This window comes from Ochotona curzoniae, unplaced genomic scaffold, assembly GCF_017591425.1.
Source record: "Ochotona curzoniae isolate NIBS_2020 unplaced genomic scaffold, NIBS_Ocur_1.0 contig_2692, whole genome shotgun sequence".
NCBI classification, from domain to species: domain Eukaryota; kingdom Metazoa; phylum Chordata; class Mammalia; order Lagomorpha; family Ochotonidae; genus Ochotona; species Ochotona curzoniae.
Window position 1 is genome coordinate 12834293 of NW_024465556.1, and position 25779 is coordinate 12860071.

General features: G+C 37.9%; 1 protein-coding gene across 1 annotated transcript in view; it reads right to left on the reverse strand.

The window, feature by feature from the left end:
- The window catches only part of CTNNA3 (catenin alpha 3), a 1082048-nt gene that overhangs the window by 222359 nt on the left and 833910 nt on the right, over window positions 1-25779 (reverse strand). Inside the window, exon 13 of the mRNA XM_040975830.1 lies at window positions 840-991. Within this exon, the coding sequence (XP_040831764.1) occupies window positions 840-991 (152 nt within the window). The remainder of the gene's footprint in view (window positions 1-839; window positions 992-25779) is intronic.

Here is a 25779-nt window from a genome sequence, read left to right on the forward strand (position 1 = left end):
ATTTTTATTTATTTATTTTCAGACACAAAAGCTTAACCGAGTCTGAGTCCCAGTTGGTGCTTCTGAAGTCATCTTTTAACGAAGGATGAACAGGTAGTTCCACTGTTCACCTCTGGTGAGGTGATGCTGAGGTAAGCTCTACAGATACCCCAGAGTTCACCATGGTCAAACCCCAGCTGCCTGCAAAGACTCGTAATTATACCTTCTTGATGTCTTTTCTAGCCTGGCCTCACTGTCTTAATCTCATTTTTTCCTGAGTGGAATACTGACAAGAGTCCGCAGAGGAAGTATATCCATACAAAGATAAGGTGTATGTGTACACACATATTTTCTGAAAAACTTATCAATACTATCTATATAAATGCATATGATCTTGGTCTCTGTACAATAGCTCTGCAACAAATGCTGCATTTACACTCTTGAGAAGGTGGCATACGTGGGCATTTATCCCAAAAGACAATCACAAACCAAAATGGCTCAAAGGTTTGCTGTTCTTATCGATTCTATTACTTCAATAAGATGGATCCTTGTTATTCAAGAAGACAAAGCAAATCAGTTTAAGGATATGGGTCTAGTTCCTAAATCATGCAATGTGACACCTGTACACGATGACTCCTGACGTCTCTGCACACATCACAGTTAAATGTGCTTATTGTTTAACTTATCACTTGATAAGTTTATGATGATAGATCTGACTTTGGGGATATACATGAATTTCTACAGGAACGATGTATCTCAGTATTGACATTAATGAACGGGTATAAAATACTTCTTACAATTATTCCAATCATTGCTGAAGAGTGTTGCAATAACCCAATGAAAGGTTCAGCAAAACTTACCCGAATCATCATGACTGAACACCTGATGTCATGAATTGTATCATAGATCTTCTTTGAGATATCCACAAATTGATTATCATCAAATACATTCAAGGAGTTCTTGCTTAAGGCTTCCAGGGCAACATTCACTTGTGTGACAAACTCAGGAATCACTGTTAAAATAATAAGAAAAAAATATTGTTCTTTAAAAATTTTTCATTTTTTATAGATTCTAGGAAATAAATAATTGTGATTTTAAGTTAACATCTGGTTAATAATCTTCTAATAAATTCAAGTATAGATATGTAAAACATTTTGGCAGGATTCTCTCAAATATAAAGTATTTAAGAATAAATATTTTAAAGGTTATTTTTCTCCTTTAAATATTTTTTTTGTCTTTACAAAGCTTCTGATCATAGATCTTGTCTCAAATAAAGCTCAAATTCTTTCTAAAATAAAAATGAACTGATGTGGAAAACAATTGGAAAGACAGACATAAAAATGTTTGAAGAAGGAAAATATATAAATTTTTAACACAGGAAAATTTAGCTTAAGGCACTCTTTCTTACAGAAATAATAAAGCTGCTGTGAGCTTTCTTTGGTGCAAAGCTTTCCTTAAAAAAAAAAAAGAAAGAAAAGAGATAAGAAACTGGACATCTCAAATAGAGACTCTAAAATAAGTAACACTGAATGACTAGTAAGACCAATCTGATTTTTTTTAAAGTTGCCTATAAATGACTTTGAACGGCAGAGAGAGAGAGAAAGAGATCTTCCACCTCCTGGTTCACTCCCAAAGGGCCAGAGCAGGCAATGCTGTGCCAGGCTGAAATCCATCCGTGTGGGTCTCCTACAAGGATGCCATACACAAGCACTCTAGCTATCCTCTATTGTTCTCAGCTTCATTTAACAAGAAGCTGGTTGGGAAGTGGTGTCGCTGGGAACTGACATGGCCATCGGATATGTAACGCTGGCATCAAAGTGGCAAACCCTACCTCCAGATTGTTCTTTTTTCTTAATGTTTCAAAACATGTCTTAAATGATTTCTGTAAGTTTACTTTTAAGGTTAATGATAGTAGTATTTATTGCCTCTTTACTACATTCAAGGTGCTTTTCTAAGTGTTCAAGGTGATTTGAATTTTGAAATAACCCAGCGCTAAGCTAGAGTTAGTACTGACAATAACAGACAGAATTCAAGACTCTTCTTTAGTGTCATTCTGCTAACGCATAGTAGAACAAGAGATTTGAACTCAGGCTGCCTAATTGCAGAATCTATATCTTAACTACTGTACTATGTTACATTGAGAATGCCTCTGTCCCATGTAAAGTCACAGTGTAGTACAATCATTAGTACAATGATTCTAAATCTGAAAAAAAGCTAGAAGTATTTTAACTAGTCTATATATATTGATAAATCTCTATTTGCACAGATAGTATATATCTTATGGTCCTGGAAAGTAGTGATATCCTGTGATCTTGGAATGGGGAAAGGTTGATTTACATGGACAGTAGTTTTTTCTGTCCCCTCTTTCATCCACCTGCTATCATGTGTCATCTCTACCATTCTTCTTAGTCATGATACCTACTGGAAATATCTCCTGTGTTCTTTGTCCATTCTCCAGTACACTACCCAACACAAAATGTCATATAGTGTATGTGGCTATTCAAAATTAAGCTCATTAACCTTTAACAAACATTAAAATTCAGCTCCTGGTTCACACTACAATTTAAATGTTAATTTGACACATGTAGCTAGTTATAACCATTTTGACAAGTGCAGGTATAGCTATCATCACAGAAACTTCTGGAATAATAGCAGCTCTTATTAGGCAAAACTATCATGAGATTCCACCCAAGTATGCTCTCACTTAAAGGGTGAGATAACACATTCAAGGGGGAAGTAAATTCGCTCCACTCCGTGTAGCAAAAATAGCCCAAAGCACAATCTCCATAAACTCGAACGTGACTCCCAAAGTGTGTCTCTCCTGTATCCAACTGCCTACTGCAGTTGAATAGTTCAAAGCATTAAAAACTATCTGAACATTTACACAGACACTAACAATACGCTTTTCTACTCAGAAACATTTTCTACTATGCTTGCTTAATATTGTTGATGATGCAGTACAGACTACTTTAGAAAGAAGAGTTTTATTTTGCCTTACATGTCTGTTTCAAGGTCAAGGTACAGAACACAGTGATGACTTCCTTTCTGGAAGAGGTCTGGAGCAGCACAAAATACCACAGTTGTAAGAGACTGAGCATACAAGACCTGACTGACTTCATATCAGACTCATTATGGAGATAACACCTCAACACACTAATCCATTCATTTACTAGAAGCGTGAATAGAATCATCCATTCATGAAAGTAGAGCCCACATCATCTGCAAAGGTCCCCTGATGATCTCTGACTGGTAAAAAAAAAATTCCAACCTGAGCTTTAGAGGACAAACCATAATCAAATCATACAAATGTTTTACCTTGGCATTTAGTCATCACTGAAAAACTCTAATAACTTTTTTAAATTTCCAATTCTTTCTAACTCTGTCTACCTAAATATGTACTCAAGCTGTCATCTTCTCGTGTTTGAGACTACACATATCCTTCTGATGCCCATATGCTATTCAGCCTTCAGATGCATTTTACACGTAATCTTATTAATGGCATATGCTCTTAGCAATGAATATAACAGGATCTGTCACAAACTAGGTATTTAATAAAATAATACATAGTAAGCAGTTAATTATGTTGCTACACCATTGACAAGTTCTGAGTGGTCTCTTAAAATCTTACCTTGTTTGTATCCTAAACACCTAGTCACCTTAATTTAGTGACAGAATGAATGAACGAACAACTGAATGGACATACAGTGCCATACAAAAATGTATATACAATGAAACACAGCCAGCTTGAATTTCAGTTTGATTTAGATTTTATTCATATTTGGAAAGAACCAAAAATAACACTGCAGGCCTGGCGATGTGGCATAGTGGCTAAAGTCCTCACCTTGAATGCCCCGGGATCCCATATGGGCGCTGGTTCTAATCCCAGCAGCTCTACCTCCCATCCAGCTCCCTGCTTGTGGCCTGGGAAAGCAGTCAAGGACGGCCAAAAGCCTTGGGACCCTGCCTCCATGTGGGATACCCGGAAGAAGTTCCTGGCTCCTGAGTTCGGATCAGCGCAGCACTGGTCATTGCGCTCACTTGGGGAGTGAATCATTCGACAGAAGATCTTTCTCTCTGTCTCTCCTCTCTGTATATCTGACTTTGTAATAAAAAATAAATAAATCTTTAAAAAAACAAAAATAACATTCCTATGTAAGCTTATGGGAGCATTCAAGCAAAATCAGAAAATCTTGACAACCTACGGTGTAGAGAGAGGAGGTTTAACTTTCTCAAGAAAACATGTCCAGGAGATACACATTACCTTCAGGTTCTGGGGAGAATAGAAAATTATCCACAAAACTACCCTTCTAAAGAACAGAATAGGGGTCTGCGTTGTGGTGCATGGAGTTAAGCCTCTCCCCAAAATACTAATGTCTAATAAGACCACTGGTGTGAGTTCTGAATACTCCACTTCCAAGCTAATAAACCTGGAAAAGCAGCAGAAATGGCCCAAGTGTTTGGGCCCTAGCTATCACATGGGAGATTGGGATGGAGCTTCTGGGCCTGCAGACAAAAGATCGGTGTGTGTGTTTGTGTGTGTAAACAATAATCAGATGAAAAGAGCCAAGTGCATCCGTACAATAAACTTTAAAAGAAATCACAGATCATTGAAACCATGGCAATATATCATTGTAAACCATTTGACAAAGATATGAGATGAAGTTTGACAAAACTATACTTACAGCATTACTGACACACAAAAGCATTCTTTCTAAAAACAAAACAAAACAAAACAAAAAACCTACAGGAATTAAAATCCATCACACTTTCAGGAAAACGCAAGCACAAAAAATAATTAAGTAGCCAGCTAATGGCAACTCAGAAAGAAGAAAAACATTGACAAATTTGTTTTCCATCTATAATTTACCCAAGTTTCAACAAAATATGATTTATATATAATATGACATCATATCATGTTCACTGCAAGGATCAGGGAAAAGTCAGGCTGCACTGACTATTCCTACTGGTGCAAGCATAGATCAGAATGAGTGAGGGTTGGTTGGGCTTTGTCGCAGCATCAGTTGGCAGATGCTGGCACAGGAGGCTAACTCCGTCAAGTTAAACTGAATGGGTGAGGGTTGGTTGGGCTTTGTCGTAGCATCAGTTGGCAGATGCTGGCACAGGAGTCTAATTCTGTCAAGTTAAACTGCAGAACCACCTGGAGAGTGCATGATGTGGGAGTGGACCCAGTAGGGAAACAGAGAGCACCTCCCTCTTGGGTTGCCATTCCCACTGGAGAACACGAAAACCAGGACTGGGGCATCAGTGGCTAGACAGAATGGCAGCTGCCAGTGTGTGTGGGAGCTGGACAGTGGGGCTGGTTGAGTTGAACTAGGCTTCAATGCCTATTGACATGAGAGCTGAACAGGATGTGGGACAAACTGGAGCAGTCTGCTGACAAGCACAGAAACCAGGTCAGGGGGAGGGCCTGATAAGGGTTATGGGGAGTGGCCCCAACTAGGCTGCAGATCCCACTGGTTTGCGTGAGGACCATGTGGTGGGCAGGATCAGGATGGACTGTGACACCCATTGACTTGCATAAAGGACAGGGCTGATAACAGAATTGACCCAGCAACTGCAACCACCAGCATATGCAAAAGCTGATTGAGGTAACAGACTGTGCGGGACCCTGTATGGACCCTGTATTGGCATGCAAATACAACATTCAGGTCTAGGATCACCTCAGACAAAGTTTCTTTGGGGATCCCTCCAGCTGAACTGCTGATCTCAGAACTTCAACCATGAAGAGAAGTACAGGTTCCATGTGTCAAAGCTGAGCCTCCTTAGAGGTTCAGATGGAGCAATGGACAGTATCTCCAGGTGCACATGAAGGATATAGCAAACCATAGGAACCTGCACAGAACGCCTGCTACCACTACCGGACGGAGGATAGAGCAAATTGATATCTACCCCAGCCACATATTGGCAGTGAAAATCTGGGCAAAGAAGATTCTAAGGGGGACTATGTCAATGAGTGGATTCTCATCATGCTTGGAATTGTGAGACTGGCAGGAATTCAGAACTGTTGAACTAACAAAAGTTTTTGACCAGGACACTTGGAGCATGCCCCACATCGGGCACCTAGAATGGGTGTGAGGCTGGATGGGGCTTCTTCTTTTATCTCTCCCCTTACCACAGATACAGAAATAATAATAATAATAATAATAATAATAATAATAATAATAATAATGAAACAATGGTCCTACCAACCTTCCTGTAAACCTTAACCCTTTGTACCCTAATCAACCAAGTAAAGATTATCAAAATGAAATAATTACAGAAAAAAATACTTTAAAAAAAAGAAAAGAAAAACATTCAACTTAAATGTAAGAGAAAACTGGAGAGGAAACCATGCTCCAAGATCTTGTAGCAAAATGCATTTCAATAATCAGAGAATATCTTGGACCATAGAAAGAAGACTAGAAGAAAGTTAATCCTTAAAGAAGTTGTGGTTTATAAGGTGGAAAAGCATATAGTAAGAGAAGTATATGTTTAGTGACCTGTGGAATTAAAAGGACTCCTCACATCCTATTGGCAATCCCTTGGGGGAGAGTAAAGAAGTTAATCCAAGCTATTTGAAGTCCAGGTTTCTCTGTCCAGGTGTCCATGACTACGTCTAAGCTATTTCCCCTGTTGGTAACTCTCTAATGTTCTTTCAGATCCACAGTTCCTCAGCGAAACTCTGCATGACCATCATCGGTGATTAGATACTGATGTTGACAAAAAAGTTTCTGTGTCTCTTATGGTACGATTCATTTATTTGCTTGTTTGTTTGCTTATTATTTATTTATTATTTATTCTACTCATCCCCTTCCAAAAGTGTTACAGAGAGTTTCTAAGCACAAACTACCAGGTTTTCTTTGTTTCCACAGGAAAGTATAAATGCAGAGTAAGAACTCAAAATCGAATACTCAATTTCAGAGCCTTTAACCTCAACCACTATGTTCTACTGTTTGGAATATAAGAAAAATCATACCGAGAGATAAATGCAAAGCGTTGTGGGAAAATGAGGATAAAGAAAAGACGTAAAACGTCAAGACATTAAGTTACTCCCAAATTAGCTGAGTTAGTCAAATCACAACATATGTATGGAATAAATGAAGTTTTATTTTCAACTTGTCACTATTCTCCAAAGAGAACTTTTAATTAATTTTATTGAGCTACAATATTACTGTTGAAATGTTAGGAACTATATATCATGAGGTCGGCATTGTCATATGGTGGGTACTTGTTTCTGACCCAGCTATTCTCCCTGCCATGCGTGTGTGTTGTGTAAGTACACATGTTTGTGACACAGAGAGGAGAGAGAGATAAAAACTCGGGCTTTCAAATAATAAAGTTTTTAAAAAGAGTTAAACATAATTTTAAGCTATCAATTTGCCCCCTCCTATTATATGCATTTACTATGCTGCATAAAGAGCTTCCTGTAGGGAGAGAAACAAAATTTAGATTTAACAAATTCATGTATTTTATGAATTTTTCTATTGTAATTAATATCTTTAAACTGCAGAAAATATTAAATAACAAAAAAGAAAAGGCATATATAAATCCTCAGAGTGTAAAACAGAAAAAGTAATAAACTTTATATTGTGATATCCATTTTTGTAGTAAAAGTGAAAAAGACCAAAACTTTATGCAAAGCTGTGATTTAAACGCTAGGCCAAAACTTCGTTCTTGATTTCACAGTTAATTAATACTGTTTCGATATTTTCAATAAAATTATGCTATGAGAAAGTAAATCATATGCTTTATCTAGGACAAGCTTTTGAACAATGTGATTCACTACTGCTTCTGGGAAGTACCTAAGATTCTGAAAGTTATAATCAAAACAATTTTGGGATAGATTTTTTTTTTGAGATTATGACCTCTTCTAGGAAATTAGATTTTCCTAAACTAACCATCATGGTTAATAATCTTTAAGCAAAACTTTTGGTATGATTGTATAGAAGATAATACACATTATTTCATCATATTTTAGGAACCTTATCTATAAAGACGATCCAATTGCATGGATTTTTCAGAAGCCTTTGCTCTTGCATCATGTCTGAAGTACAATTTTATCATCTGTTCACAATTAACTTCAGGTGATATTATAATAGTGATCTCCAACTGACTCAGAATACACTGTTGGCAGAAGAAGAGAAGCAGCAGGGGAAGTCTGAGAGCCTGAGAGCAACCCATGCTGCAAAGAAAGCAGCCTGGTTTTCTTCTATTTGGATTCCATTTAATTGTAATAAAAGGATGCAATGTAAAAAGCTTGTAAATCCTCACTGCACATAATTCATATACAGATGTATAAAACAAACTACAGAGATAAAAGAGAAAGGCACAGTAGAAAAGGACATATATCAAGATCTGAATGACCATGTCAGCAGTGGGGATGAAAGGTTGGGGTATCTGGTAACGAGACAGAAAATTTTATTACAGTAGAAAGTTCTGCTACTGAATAGGCATGAGAGGTAAGAGAAATGATGGATTCTAGGACCACTGGAATCTTTATCTTGATATCTAGAGAAAGGGGGAACTGATATTTGTCACAGAAGAGTCAAGGGAAAACAAGGCAGGGATAGTTACCACACTCAAGTTAAGTTGGAGATAACTTTACTGTCCAGCCACCTGTTAGACTATCAAAAGAGAAAGAGGAAGGAGGCTTTTGATAGACTTGACAAGCTTTTGTGTAGATATGCCATTTGGTACCATGGAAATAGGTCAAATCACAGAACTTTAAGAGCAATATTACTTTCATTGAAGTGGAGTTAGACAAAATGTTAGAACAGTAAGGGAGAAGAATCAGGAGAATATGCAGTCAAAATTTTGTTAAGAGATTCTTCCTACAGTTGCAAAAGAACTTGATACTCAGAATTAAAAATATGTGGGTTGACAGTACTGTATAGATTCTTGAGGAATTCATCTTTTTGATGGCTATCAACAATATTACAAGAATATCTATATTGTGGATAGCATGTGATATATCTACTATTAATATTATCAGTGTACATGGTATAGATAGTGTATACAGATATGAATATATACTATACTAACTAGTATAGATTTGGATATATATTCTATAGCTACTATCTACTAGTAATAGCTATATTGTGTACAGTATATAGTATAGTAGAACTATGGGAATCAAAATTATAATTCAAATAGAAGAACGAAGCTTTTATGACATTTTTATTACATTCCAATAGTGCTTTATCAATCTAAGAATCCACACACTTTTTTTCCTGCATTTATTACTGAAACTACATTACCTGAAGCATTATAAGAGAAACATTCAAACAGTCTAAGAATCAGCTAAGAAATGCAAAGCCCCTGGTTTAGTCATCTCGTTATAAGCAATTACAGGAGAAAGCACTCTCCGGTAGCTACTGGCACACGTTTGCCCATTTCTCCAGACATTAGGATCGATACTCCCATCATGTGAAATTCTTCCTTCCTATTATCTCTCAAATCTAATCAGTAATAAAAATCTTGACGTTTCTATCTCAGCATGAAATTTCTCAACCTTTTCTTTCTGTTTTCCAATGTGCCCATTCAGAATGAGGCGCACTGCATTTTGCTGATGAGAGCCTGGGAGAAGCTGCACAGAAATCAGAAGGTTGTCACTGAAGGATATGGAAGGGGACTGCATACAATGGCAGGCTGGCACGGAGGAAACGCACATGGACGCAGCCTGAAACAAAGCAGTGTCAGTGTCTAACACCAAGTCAAGCCAGGCATCGGTACACATCACTCCAGCCAGAGGGAATCCAAGAGAGACACAGCTAACCCAGAAGGCTGCAAGGCCACAAACGTCAAGCTCTTTTCTCAGTGACTGTTGCTGTCAACTAGAAAATAGCTCTCTCCAGGCAAGGACAGCAGGTCACATATGAGGTATTGCTCAGGAAATAACCTGTCAGTACATCATCACTAAACACAAAGGACAAGATAATTGTCCCAACTTCTGTCAGGCACACAGTCTCAATCATGTGAAGAAAAGGCATCTGAGAAAAGCACATTCTTATTAACATGATCACTGTCTCATGCTTTTAGTAGAAACTACGGAAAGGACAATAAAGTTTCTTCAGAGGATTTACTCATGTAAACATAACTTTCATATTTCATAATTAATGTGCACATTTGTTGAATGATCCAGCCTAATCAAAGCCAATATTTCTACTTTATACTTCAACCCAAAGAGGGATAACTATGCATAACTCTGGAAAGATGTAAGACCAGATTCACAAAGATCATATTTAGATTATATAGCTGAGAAATTAGCTCATTATTTAAAAAGACTTTAAGAGATTTATAGGAAGAGGCAAATAGATGAAATTGCCCTGTCAGGATATTTCATGACTTTTATGGGATAAAGGTAAAATTATATGATTTCTAGTGCATTATCTTAACTGTAACTCAAACTGAAAACAACCATAAAGGAATTTTGCTTTTTGATTCATCACTATGTGAAAACTGACTATGAAGTCTTCTTAACAAACTTGAAAGTCTGCCTGCTCTTCCTAGTGCTAGATTCACCCAGACGTGTACCTACCAATGAGTGTATTTTCATCTCATTGCTGGATGGTCTTTAAAAATAGGAAAAGTTCAAATCATATAAAAATATACTGATCCTTTTCTGCTGATTGATGCTAAAAAAAACTGAAGGGAATTAAGTAAGGCTTATTATACAAGGAAGGATCACTTGTGTTGATTTCAGGAAGATATCAAATCACTAAATCCTGTGACATTTTTGAAAATGTTGGATAGGTGCCAAGCTTCTCCCCAAGTGTAAAAAGTCACAGGACAGGAGGTTTTTGGAAACTTCATTAGCAAATGCAAATAACAAACAGAAATCAGAGCCACTCAGCGAGCAAAAAACAATAAGTATGTTCATTTGAAAGCAGAAAAAGACCCAGGCATGTGCTTACTTTAGTGAAAGTCCATGCCAACAACACCGATGCTTTTTCTTTCCTATTTTGTTTTGGAAATGGATACTCTTAATTTTGGTTGCTCTGAAGAAAAGACATACATGATGGTGCATCATTTCAGTAAATTGAAAATGCTAATAAAATACATTGTATAAGCAGATTCTGTGAATTTATATGTGTATTCATATTGAAAAGAGTAGAACTGTATGGGATATAAAGATTCCAATTAAAAAAAAAAATCATGGTGAGCATTGTGGTGCAGCAAGTTAATCTACTGTCTGTGACCTTGTCATCCCATATGAGTGAAAGCTGGAGTTCTGTTCACTGTACTTCCAATCCAGCTCCCTGCTAGTGCCAGTGAAGGCAGTGTAAGATAACCAAAGTACCTGAAGCCCTGCCATCCATGTGGCACATCCAGATGGAATTCAAGTTCTAGTTTTGATCCTGACCAGCCCAGAACTTGCACATATTGGGGAGTGAACAATTAGATGGAAGTTCTCTCCCTACCGCCTTCTCTGCTTCACTCCCTCTCCCTCCCTTCTTCTCACCTTCCGTCATCCTGCTCCTAAATCTGCCTTTCAAAAAAACATTAAAAAATTAAAGAGCAAAGTAATAACTTAAATAACGTTGATAAAATGATAGAATCATAAATTTGAAGTAGGGACATTTTGAAAATTCAATTTGGCAGCTACTTAATTGCATATTTTAAAGAATGAATTGCACTTATTAAATAACAAATTTTACAAAACTACAAAAATTACTCAGTCTCTTGTCCTTGCTTAGATACCTGTCACTTATGTTTACATCTCATTACTTCTAAAAAGCACCTAGCATGCTCAAGGCCAACTTCAGATGCTTTCACTGCTAGAAAATATTACCCAGGTGACAGCAGCTTTCATAAGAAATGCTTCTTATTGTCCTCAATAATCATGGCATGGTTGGGCAATTGATGTGGAATCAATAGTCCAACAATATGGAGACCCTTCTGTTGCTTTACTTTGCAGCCCTTAGCGTGTTGGCCTCCATCCCCAGGCTTACCACTGCATGACTGCAAAATGGATACAGCGGCTGAGCTATATGTTTGAACATACTCAAAATCAGGAAACAAGGAGATGGTGAGTAGAGTTCTCAATGCATAGCTGCTCTCCCTATCCAAGAGAAACAAATTTCCAAATGTTTACATTTTGGTGTTATTATCCCAAAATGTATGACGTGGCCACTACATTCAAAAACCAGAGGAATACCAGAAATCTGGCAGTGTGGAGTTGACTTTAATACATTTGGCACATGGGCTGGTACAGTGGCATAGCTTCCTGATCCTCTGCCTGAGACACTGGCCCTTTTTATGAGCACTGGTCCATGTTCCAGCTGCTCCACTTCCTAACCAGCTCTGCGTTTGTAGCCAAAAAAAGCAGCAGAAGATGGCTATAAAGTCTTTGGGTCCCTGCACCCATTTGGAAGATCTGAAAGAAGCTCCAGGCTCCAGGCTTCTGATCAGCCCAGCTCTGGTCATTGAGGTCTTTTGGCAAGTAAAAGAGCTGATGGAAGATATCTGTTTCTCCTTTTCTCTGTAAATCTGCCTTTCAAATAAAAATAAATAAGTCTTTGAAAAGATGCATATACTTGGCTTAGAGTTGCATTAGGAACCTCAAATGTAAATCACAAATTTAAAGTCATTTAAAAATAATAATTATCAAAAACATCAGTTTATAATAGTAGCAATTCGAGAGAGTAAGACAGCATCTGAGTACCACAACATTAGCAAAATAATGAGACAAATATGGAAACCATCTGACATGAGAGCTGAAGGTGCAAACTTTGAATTAAAAAAATGACATTTATTTTTGCTATGTTTGCTATTTTTATAACGAGATTCATCATGAGAAGTGAAATTAAAGCTACATAATCTCATGAGCTAATATTAAAGAAAATTGTAAAAGTCTTGTTTGGCCCCAAGGATTTATCTGCATGACTTAAAAAGGAATGGAAATTCAGATCATTATGGAGTATCACAAGGGTAAAGACTAAAAGGCTAATTAATGAATGAATAGCATTATATTAAAGTCTAAAGTGTTTCTCTAACCAGTACAATTCCCTGAAGAAAGGAATCTGTTGAGTGACAAATTTGAAATTATGGCTACACCTTAGTTCATAAGAATACTTTTAAAAGAAGCAACTGCAAGTCAAATGCAAAAGAAACTTGTGAGAAAGGAAAAGTATGTGATTCAAACAATATTTCTTGGGGCTTAGCATTGTTTGGTTTCTTTTCTAATTATTTCACCAAGCAAAATAATGATTTTCTTCAGATGTCATTTTTTTTTAATGTCAGTTCCTAAAATAGAAAGTTTCATCATGACAGTTCACATAGGGCCAGAAAAATACCTGACAACCAATAGTCAGTTAACAAAGTCATTGTTATAAATACTGACTTGTTATTCTTGAAAATCTTTCAAGTGAGACACATTGTGGCACAGCATGTGAAGCGAAGCCATGGCCTACAATGCTGGCATCCCAGGATGAATGCTGGGTACAATCCCAACTGCTCTAATATCAATCCACTAATGGAACTGGGAAAATAGCAGCTGATAGCCCCAGTGCTTGCGCACTTCACACTCAGAACCCATGGAGCCCCAGGCTACTGACTCCCACATGTTTAGGCACTGGCCATTGTGCCCATTTGGGGGAGTGAATCAGTTTCTCTCTCTTTCTCTCTGTGCAACTCTAACTTTCAAATGAATCAACATTTATATATTTGCTTATTGATTTTTAGATCCTAAAGAATCAACATATCTCCTCTCCACACTTAACCATTTCTGGTCTCAGTTGTATGTGTTAGAGACATGGTGATTCTCATCCCACCTCCCACTGTACTTCTGCCACTGGCTGTGTAGGGCCCCACGTACAACTTCCCAGGACGAAGACTGAGAGTAGTTTTGTAGAATCTGAAAGTAGATTTACAAGAATACACTGTCTTTCAGATTCCAAATAAAGAGAAACAACATCTTCCCTCACTCACTGAATTTCTATTGTAACCAACTTCTGCAACTCTTAATGAACTGCACTTTAATTAATCCAGTCAAGAAATGGCATTTTCTGCTTGTTTCATTAATACAACCACAGAAGAAATCACTTGATTTGCAGTGGTATTGAACTGAGAAAGTGCAGCATTCAAGACATCTTCCCTCTGTGCGAAGCAGAAGTAGTTCCTAAGACGGACTGGAGGGCAGGTAGTTGGAGGCAAGTCTGAAAACACTTGTTTTAAAGATAGATTGTAACTCCTATATATTAGTTAAAAGAGTACAATTAGTCACTGCTTCAGAAAAGCTAAACTTGCCAGAAAAAAAATAATGAAATAGTTATTAATTAACTGACACATCACTTAGCAATGCACTCTTTTAAAACTACTTACACATAATATTAATAATATATAATATATTTGATTATGAAAAATATCACAAAGTTACATACATAATAGGGTAATTTTATAGGTAGCGCAAGCAGCATATGAAGTAATTATACCTTTTATTATTTTTACATTAATTTCCAAAGTTAACATGCCTAACTTTTTAAAGATTCATTTATTTTTGTTGGAAAGGCAGATCAGATTTCTGGAGAGAAGGAGAGAAAGATCTTCCACCGGCTGCTTCACTTCCAGTGGCCACAATAGCAACTGAATTGATCTGAAGCTAGGACCCAGATGGTTGTCTAAGTCTCCCATACGGATGTAGGGTGCCTAGGTTTGGGCCGTCCTTGACTGCTTTCCCAGGCTACAAGGAGGGAGCTGGATGGGAAGTGGAGAAGCCAGGACATGAACCATCGCCTATTTGGGAGCCTGATGTTTACAAGATGAGTACTTAACCATTGAGTCATATGGCTGGTCTTATATCTGGCTTTTCAGTGGTAAAACTGAAGCTTTTCTTCCTATTTTATTTTAATTATATATTTATTTATTTCATAAGTCTAAGAATTCTTCTCCTCCTCTCTCTTTTCTTTGGGTCCTATTCATTTCTGACTCACAGACTCTTTATTTAAAAGAGCATTAAGCCTTTGTTGTTAATATAAATTAGCCGCGTCTTAAAAGCAATACTCTGTTTACGTGTATACATCTATTCATACAGAAGAGCTGTGGGATACTACAAAAGGTTTCTGGAAAACTAGAATTAAAACAAACTTATTTTGTCACAAAACAACTTGTAAAACAGTTTTTCAAACCACAATTTTTTTCACAATATGCCATTAATATTTGAAGATATGTTGTGTTTTCCACTCAGAGGAAAACAGTTTGAATATGTAAATGGCAAAGCAGATTTAACAGAATTATACAAAATAAGACACCAAAAATAAGAGATGGAAAATATAAAATGTAATTAATTTAAAAAAGGAAAGCACAAGAAAACAGATTCAAAATTTTGTTCAAGAAAGTTGAACAATTAAAAATAGTAAAATAAAAATATACACCCAGGAATAGAATATTAAAATAAGGAACCAAAATAAATGGTTAAACTTAGGAGCAAAGGACTTATAAGGCTACTAAACAATCTCTTCCAAATATCTATTAGTGTGGTTAATATTATAAAGGGAGGAGACATACTTTGTGCTATCTTAAATGTTATCCTATCCATGTGGAGAAGGTTAATCTCACCAGTTATAAACCATCCTAACAGCATGGTCCTGATACGAGGTGATGAGAAGGGCACTTCATGTGTGGGTATTCTTCCCAACAATCAACAACGCTGTGTAACCATGTAACCTAGACAAACACAAACTCAAGGTCACGTTACAAAATATATCTTACTTTTATTAAATTATTTATGTATTTGTTTGAGAGTCAGAGCTAGAGAGAGAAAGGGACAGATACTATAAACTCAAGTTTACTACCCAACTGTCCCTAAAAACCAGAAGTGGACCAGACTGCAGCCAAGAACAAGGAAGTCAATCCAGGTGGGGACCCAGTTGCTGGAGCATCACTCTGTCTTCCTTGTTCTGCCTTATCAAGCAGGTGGAGTCAGGAGGCGGGAAACTGAGTAGGAAACTAAATACAGGTACTCCAATGTATGATATGGAAATCTCAACAGGCATGGTAAACGCTGGGCTAAGTGTCTAGCCCTGTAGGATAGAGACTTGAAGCCTTGTTGTGTACTCCTAAGCATGCATCCTAGAGAACTTCTGAACCAGATGTGCCACAACCAGTGCTGATGTTAGCTTCCTACACAATAGGGAAAGAGAAGAATAAAAGACAAAGAAACAAGCACCCAGCGTGGAAGCCTAGTGGCTAAAGTCCTCACTTTGCATCATGGGGATGCCATATGGGTGCCAGTTCTAATCTCCGCAGCCCCACTTCCAAAACAGCTCCCTGCTTGTGGCCTGGGAAAGCAGCCGAGGATAGCCCAAAGCCTTGGGGCCCTGCACCCACGTGAAGGCCCTGGAATAGGCTCCAGGCTCCTGGCTTCAGATTTGCTCTGTTCCGGCATTGGGGCCACTTGGGGAGTGAACCAACGGATAAAGATCTTCCTCTCTGTCTCTCCTTTGCTCTGTGTATCTGACTTTACAACAAAAATAAATAAATAAATAAATAACAAAGAAATGAATGCCATAATGGTCCATAGTTTTATCAGCAGTACAACAAATGTAGTTTGATGCATTTTGAAATGGACTAAACCATCTATAGACTTAAAGACAAAATGAGGAGAAAAAGTTACAATGTATATCAAAGTTAAATTTTCATTCTGTAACCAGATAATGTAATGTTCAGTGTTTATTCTCTTTCTCCTACATATATCATATACAAATACTGACAACCTATATTACTATGTCGCTTTAAGTACTCTATCCAACTTAGAATAACACAATCCTTCTAGGCATTTAAGTTATTATCAATTGCATTCCTTTTCCTTTTATCACTTTTAGGTAGTATGTAAATCTGTTATAAAAGTTAAAATTACTGTTTGGATTTCTACAAAAGAAGTTGCATAAAACAGAGGCTGGTAACAATATAATCTGGGGCCCGGCGCGGTGGCGCAAGTGGTTAAAGGTCCTCGCCTTGCACGCCCGGGATCCCATACGGGCGCCAGTTCTAATCCCGGCAGCCCCGCTTCCCTTCCAGCTCCCTGCCTGTGGCCCGGGAAAGCAGTCGAGGACAGCCCAAAGCTTTGGGAACCTGCACCCGAGTGGGAGACCCGGAAGAGGCTCCTGGCTTCGGATCGGCATAGTATCGGCCCGTTGTGCTCACTTGGGGAGTGAATCATCGGACGGAAGATCTTCCTCTCTGTCTCTCCTCTCTGTATATCCGCCTTTCCAATGAAAAAATAATAAAAATAAATCTTTAAATAAAAAAAAACAATATAATCTGATTATTACCAACACAAAAAGCCAAATGACTGTGTCTGCCACAGTTGCTTTTCAGTAAAGCACTTCATGCTGCAGCACAGAAGGACTTAGTCAATGACAAATGTCAGGATTGGAATTTATGGCTATGCCTAATTTATTGTTTTTCAACTAAACTACACTTCCTTCACTGAAGAATAAAACAAGATCTGAGGTGCAAAATTCTATGATTTCTTCTAGCACATATAAGGATGTAATGGAAGCATGCTGCTACAAAACCATCTCACCATATTTTCTTGCAAGTATACACACTGCCAAAAACATGTGAAGTTGTCTGCCCTTAGGTGACAGATAGTAATATTTGGTTCAAAGAATTATAATGGAGATTTAAAATAAATTAGTGGCTGATAGTCTATATGCCTAAAATCTCTGCAACTCAAAAGTACATCTCAAAACCAAGTGGGCTTCTGAAAGCAAGTGACTTGAGTGAGCTTCAAATCCAGAGCTGAAAAAAATCACTAATTGAGGCTGAATTTACATATTTCTGAATCCTAAATTATATTTATGTCTTTTAAAATCATACGTGGGCACTGTGGCACACAGTGGGTTGAGCCACTTCTTGGAATACCCGCAACCCGACTGGAATGCCAATGCAAGCCCTGGCTATTCCACCTGCTATTCATCTTCCTGCTAATGCATCCTAGCGGGCAACATATGTTGACTCAAGGTTCGGAGCCCCTACCACCCGAGTTGGAGACCGAGATGAAGGTTCGGGTTCCTTCTGCCTCTTGCCTGTCCTCCTCTCGGTTGCTGTGGCTATTTGGCAAGTAAACAAACACATGCAAGATAACCATTGTCTTTGTTTCCCCCAATCCACCTTTCCAGTAGATGAAAATAAATATTATTTAAAAAAATCAAAATATTACCAACAATTACTGAATATGTATGTACCAGGAAAAGTATTAAGCATGTATTAATAGAGTTAATCTTCACAACATCTCACTGAATTAAATTTCATGATTATTTCCACATTATATGAAAAAAATGTTGTGAAATTGCATAATTAGTGAAAAACAGAAAGCCAGAACAGTTTCTGCTAAACAAGTGACCTTCTTCCTGTCTGTAAAATTGCACATTAATAATTATTTAAAGTGACTTAGATGCTCATAAAGAAAACCTACCTCTTGGGGCCCAGTGTTGTTAGCCTAGAGGCAAAAGTCCTTGCCTTGCTTGCAACGGAATCCCATATGGTTACCTGTTCTAATCCTGGCAGCCCCACTTCCCATCCAGCTCCCTGCTTGTGACCTGGGAGGGCAGTTGAGGCTGGTCCAAAGTCTTGGGACCTTGCACCTGTGTGGGAGACCAGGAGGAGGCCCTGGGCTCCTGGCTTCAGATTGCTCAATTCCAGCCTTTGCGGCCACTGTGGAGTGAATCAGTGTACAGAGATCTTCCTCTCTGTCTCTCCTGCTCCCTGTATATCTGACTTTGCAATAAAAATAAAATAATTCTTTTTTTTAATAAAGATTTATTTTTATTATTTTTTTTATTGGAAAGGCGGATATACAGAGAGGAGAGACAGAGGGGAAGATCTTCCATCCGATGATTCACTCCCCAAGTGAGCGCAACGGCCAATGCTATGCCGGTCCGAAGCCAGGAGACTCTTCCAGGCCAAAGCCAGGACTCTTTCGGGTCTCCCACGTGGGTGCAGGGTCCCAAAGCTTTGGGCCGTCCTCTGCTGCTTTCCCGGGCCACAGGCAGGGAGCTAGAAGGGAAGTGGGGCTGCCGGGATAGAACCAGCGCCCATATGGGATCCCGGGCGTGCAAGGCGAGGACCTTAACCACTTGCGCCACCGCACTGGGCCCAAAATAAAATAAATCTTTAAAAAAGAACTAAAATTATTTTTAATTACACTCTCCAAAATTGTTTACATGTTACTTACACAAGTGAAGTTGATTTAAGTGGAAGCATACTAAAGCTTAACAATTGGGGCCGTTCCATAAATGAGAGACAATGTTTGTAGAAATGGTTCTACAAATGTGTTTTATTTAATATAGATTTGGTCTTAAAATCTTACAAGAGGTTCAATTTGACTTTAAAATTTACTTATACAAAGTCAATATATGACATTTTAAATTCTGATTTGCTATTTCCCCATTAGCTGTTTTTTCTCAAACTTGACAAAAACCATCTTTTGTTTGACTTACAAAGAAAAATGAGGCACATTTTCATTCCCATTTGCAAATCATGACACTTATTATGAAGTTCATGAAAATCAAAGGTACTGCAATTTAATGATCTAAAGAACTGAGCTCCATTTTCAGTTTATTTTCTGAGAAATTATATTTGCAATATGGCCTAAAGCATATCCTTTGCAAATACAGCCATAGAGAACATTAGTCCCCTAAATAAGGTTTACTATCTGAGACTGAACTTCCTTGTCAAATGTGGCAAGAAACGCAGGCTGCTGCTCAGCTCCATTAAGCATCCACTCTCTGTTGGGCTAAATGTTCCCTGCACAGTGGGCTCTGGCGCCTGAGGCACACCTGCAACAAGCAGGACGCGGGTCACGGACCTGCCGCTCTACTTTGCAGCACTAATCTCCCGTTTCCCGTTTGAGCAGTGTTTTTTACTGAAACACAATATCTAAATCATACCTTTGTTTATACTGTAGGTGGCAGAATTTTTATGCTTTAAACATCTTGCTTGAACTGTGCATTTTGTTGCAAAAGAAAAGGTGACTCATTTATCAGATAAAGTTTTATGAAAATATTCACATTGTTCCAGAGAGAATGGTTAGGCCCTAAAGATGGATGCTATTTTCTCCTTGTTTGAATTGATCATACTTTGTATATTTCTGGTAACTTTATCCTGCAAATCCAATCTTTGATTGGTTTTTAAACATTATTCAGTAAATTAAAAGTGATAATTATTGATATTCTTTAGACGATTTTTAATTGTTTAAGGCTTAACAAAATTCATTGAATCAATTAATCCAAATCCTCTTGCCTGAGAGAGTTTGATTTAGAGGTTTTATTTCTGAAACAGTCACTTTAGGGATTAATAATTCAAAAACACAAACTCAGTACAGTAGGTAAGGCGCTTCTTGGGAAGCCAGGATCTCACCTTGGAGTGCCTAGACTGGAATCACAGCTTCTGGTTTGATTTAAAATTTCTGCAAATGTGGGAGACAGTGGGCAATAATTCAAGTATTTGCACACTTGTTACCTACATTGCAGATCTGGATTGGATTTCAGCCTCTTGAGTTAGGCCTGGACCAACCCTCCCTGTTGTGGAAATCTAGGGAGTAAACCAGGAGATGGTACTTCTTGATGTGTGTGTGTGTTTTTGAGCCATCGCTAGCTCTCCATTTGTCTGTAAAGACAATAAACAGATTTTTAAACGTAAGACACAAAATAGAGCCTATGCTTTGCCTACTAGTTAAGATTCCAGTTGCAATGGCTTTGCCTCTTATCAGAGTTCTTGGGTTTGATGACATGCTGAACTTATGAATCTAACTTCTTCTTAATGTGCACTCTGGGAGGCAGTAGTGATGGATCAGGTAGCGGGATTCCTGCAACCCATGTGGGAGACCCACACTGAGCTCCTGGCTCCTGGCTATGGTCCCAGCTGAGCTGCAGCAGGGTTTGAGTAGACTGAGATGGCAGGTAAGATCCATCTCTTTGTACCTCTCTCTTTTTCTCTCCCTCTCTCTCAATCCCCCACCCAACTCTGCCTCTCACATAAAAAGACTCTTCATTTTTTAAGACAGATTTTTATTATTACTATTATTATTAGATGGACAGATTTACAGAGAGAAGGAGAGACATAGAGAAATATCTTCCATCCACTGGTTCACTCCCCAAAATAGTCTCAATGGTCAGGACTGAAGCAATCCAAAGTCGTGTTTTTTTAAAAAATAAACAAAAACAGAGCAAGTAACACTTTAAAAATAAGAGCAAATCATAAACTCATCAGTTTAAAAAAATTTTTTAATTATTTGTCTTCATTTGCTTAATGAAGGCAGGTGACAGATCTTCCATACACTAACTCACTCCCCAAATGCCTACAACAGTTAGGACTGGGTGAGTTTGAAGTCAGGAGCCCAGAAATTGGTGTAAGTTCAAAACACAGGTGGCAGGGACCCAAGTGCCTGAGCCATCACCTGCAGCTTTCCAATGTGTACGTTAGCAAAGAGCTGGACTGGAAGCAAAGACAGGTCTAAAACATACACACTCCAAAACTGGATGTTGGTGTCCTAAGTGGCTTCTAAACCTTTGTGGCAAATGCCACCCATCACTTAATTTATAGGTTTTGAATCTTGAAATCTTAAACTTCCCAAAGCATAAAATATTGTCATTTATGTTTCTTAAAATGAATATATAATTGTGTATAATTAAAACCATCACTTTTTAATTTCAAATTAAAATATTCACACTTATTTTTCAAAAAACAAATCATGTCTGTGAAGAGATTTTTCTTGGCCAGCTCCAGTAAAGACAGCTCTGTTTATTGTTTTTAACATCAATAAAATTTGTTGTATTACAAATTTCAAAGCTCTGAAACAAAATGAGTCAGGGTGGCTGGGAGTTCAACAAATTATTTTGGTTCTTTCATAACTTGAAGGAAGCAGATGCTAATGTTTTATATCTGCTAATTTATTTGAGGGAAATAAAAAATCTGAAAGTTAATTCAAATGTTTAATAATCTATTTCTTCAAATTGATGCAAACTCTTAAGCTAATTTAAGAAGTCTCTATTCAAACTTGTACATTTGTCAAAACTAGAGTGGCTGCACTAAAGTCTTCTGGAATAGAACCATAGAAGACTTATTTTGTAAAAATGTAGGAATTTTTAAAATTAATTATCTTCATCTATAAGTTGATGAGTATTCCTGGATTAAAACAAAATAATAAGAGCTGGAACTGTGACACTGTCTCATCTCAAATCTTTAGGACTTTCCTCCAAAAGTTTAATTCAATGTTTGAGATATTTATATGTATTAGCAGGATAGTAATGTTGTGATTTTAGCATAAGCAATATCACCAAGCACTAGAAGTAAGGAAGAACACTGAAGCCTGCAAAAGTTGATTTACACATTATATCACAACAGATAGACTCCATTCCTCCACTTCCAGATTTACTTCATTATCCCAGTCATCCGTGTCCATCCATCTCTACATCCAAATTAATTCTATCAGTTATTTGCCCTTAAGAAAATATGGGTGCTAATTGCTCTGGAAAACTGGGTATATGCTAATATGCATATCTTAAAAATTTGGGGCTGGATTACTAGAAATGTGTAGCATGCTTCTCATGGCACCTATTAATAGGACCAGAAGAGGGTAACATGAAAGCAAATATTTGTTCCATTATACCAGTTAGTTAGCAACACTTAATATGTTTAATAATAAATTATAAATGAAAATAATATTTAATTTCTCCTTTGGAAACTGAATTAACTTTTTCCTATGCTGTTCTCCCAAACGCAATGATGCTCTACACACTGTTGTTGTGTAGATGGTGTGCCCTAGAATCATTAAAATCAAATACCTGTATGCGTACCCTACGTGCAAATGCTCAAAGAAGGCTGATGCCCCACAAATGATGTAGACCAAGCACACCATTACACCAGGTAGGGATTGTGCATTCTAACACATAGGTAGCTACAATCAAATTGCTGTGGTTAAGTTAAAAGAAAAGTCAAGCATCAACAAGTCAGTTCCTCTGTTCCTCAAATTGGTATAAAAAGTGTTAGAAACATGCGCAGGTGTGATGCAAGAAACTGAGTTTATAAAACTCTTATTTTAAAATTCCAAGTCTTTAGGACACAGCATTCAACACAGGGTTCAAATAGCAAAACCACCAGCATCTATCAGTTGCTTAGGTTTAGCTGCTCTCAAGCACTGCACATGACACCGAGTTCAAAAAATCTAACACTGCACAGTGCTTTATTTAATATAATGGAAGGGTCTGGACCTGAAAACTCTAGCACCATATATGTGTCTGTCCCCGAAATGGTAACACAACGACTATGGGTTAGTCAAACAGTAATGGTGAGAGTTTCAATATTAGATTGAAGCTAATCTGGCACAGTGGTGTAGCAAACAATATAGCAAGCAAATTATCTGCCTGTGGTGCCAGCAGCTCCTATGGGTGCCTATTTAAGTCCTCACTGTTCCACTTCTGAAACAGCTCCCCTGTTTATGTCCTGGTAAAGCAATAGAAGCTGGCACCTTGGGCTCTTGCTCCCACATGGGAGACCTAGAAGAAACTCCTCACTTATAGCTATGAATCGGCCCAGCTCTGGCTATTTCTACCATTTGGGGAATAAACCAACAGATAAAAAGATATCCATCTCTCTCTCTCTCTCTCTGTCTCTCTAATTCTTTCAAGCAAAATGAATAATTTTTTTTAAAAAAAAAGAACCTTGAGCCTGGCGGCATGGCCTAGTGGCTGAGGTCCTCGCCTTGAACACCCCAGGATCCCATATGGGCAACGGTTCTAATTCCGGCGGCCCCGCTTCCCATCCAGCTCCCTGCTTGTGGCCTGGGAAAGCAGTCGAGGATGGCCCAAAGCTTTGGAACCCTGTACCCATGTGGGAGACCCAGAAGAGGTTCCTGGTTCCCGGCTTCGGATAGGCGCAGCACTGGCCATTGCAGCTCACTTGGGGAGTGAATTATCGGACGGAAGATCTTCCTCTCTGTCTCTCCTCCTCTCTGTATATCTGACTTTGTAATAAAAATGAATAAATCTTTAAAAAAAAAAAGAACCTTAGCATAAGTGGAAATTTGTACATGATGCCCCTATATGCCTAGAATTCCTGGAGTTACAGAAGTATGGTGGGGTCAGGGGTAGGGAGGAAATTGATATTATCTGCTTCCACAATAATCCCATGCAGAAATATTAAGATCCTTTTAACTTTTCTTATTTTCCCTGGTCCTTATTTATATGTATAAGAATGTTTTTTAAAACATTTATTTTATTTATTTGAAAGGCAGAGCTACAAAGAAAGAGACACACAAAAAGAGATCTCCATGTACTGATTCAAAATGACCAGGGCTGGGCCAGGCTAAAGCCAGGGTCCAGAAGCTTACTCCAGGTCTCTCCTGTGGGTGCAGGGGTCTAAGGATTTGGGTCATACTTCATTGCTTTCTCAGGCACACTAACAGAGAGCTGGATGGGAAAATGAGCAGTGGAGACACACAGTGGAGCCCTTAGAGAACACTAATACTGTAGACATTGGGTTAAACTACTGTGCCATAGCACTGGCCCTGTACCAGGAGAAATTTAAAAGCCACTCTGGGAGATGCAGGATCAAGTTACCAGGTCTTCCTTTCGGCTTGACCTGGACCTGGCCAATGTGGTTATTTGGGCAGTGAACCAACAGCTATAAGATGCCTCTTTTCTTTTTCCCTTTCTTTTCTTTTGCTCGCTCTCACGCTCTCTCTATTTCTATCCCAACTCCCCCAAATCACTTTCTCACCTCTCTTTCCATTCAAATAAAAATATTTTAAAATAGCTAATTTTGTGCATGAAATACAAGTATTCAATAAGTTTACTAAATTTTTTTCAGGAATTGTGATTCTACTATCACACTGTCTTATGAATAAAATATAAGAAAATCTATCTCTTCTCATGGCCTCATTTTGCATTTAAATTGACGGCTACATGGTTTCAGATGCAAAATACAAAGCAGAGTTGTATCAAGCAATGTTGGTGTTCCTTTTTTAAGGATTTATTTTATTCTATTTATTTTATTTTATTAGAAAGGCAGATCAGATTTACATAAAGGAGAGAAAGATCTGTCTTCTGGTTCACTCTCAAGTTGCTACAATGGCTGGAGTTGAGCTGATCCAAAGCCAGAAATCAGTAGTTTCTTCTGCATCTCCCAAAAGGGTGCAGGGTCCCAAGGCTTTGGGCCATCCTCCACTGCTTTCCCAGGCCACAAGCAGGGAGCTGGGTGGGAAGTGGGGCAGCCAGGACATGAACTGACATCCATATAGGATTCAGGCATATGTAAGGTGAAGATGTTAGCCACTAGACTATCATGCCAGACCCTCTGTCTCTAATTTCTACAATACTTGGAAAAACAAGTCTTCTGCTTTTTTTTTGAGTAAAAGAAAAGTTTAAAACCAGTTGAATTGCAAATACCAAAGACTCTGGTTGACGCAGAGCTAAGTGGCACTAAAATTCTCACTTCCCCCAGTGTGTGTGCTTATGTTTTTATTTGAGTGTTGTGGTATGAATACTGATAATAACTTGATCTTTGTTTATACACACCTGAGAATTCTTTCTGGTATTTTAGATTTTCTACAACAAAGCTTATTAACCTGCTCATTTTTCAGACCAGATGTTACAGAGAACAGTGAAGCCAATAAAAGTAACATGTTAAGAATTTCTTGATTCAGATTTTGATCAAGAGAGAACATATTCTGTAAAATTTTCACTTTTAAAATAATAGCACACTAGTTCTTTTAAGTACTGTTAAAAATGAAGGGTATACGCCTAGGTATAAAATTAAAAAAAGCATGAAGGCAGATAAATAATATTCTTAAGCTGATCT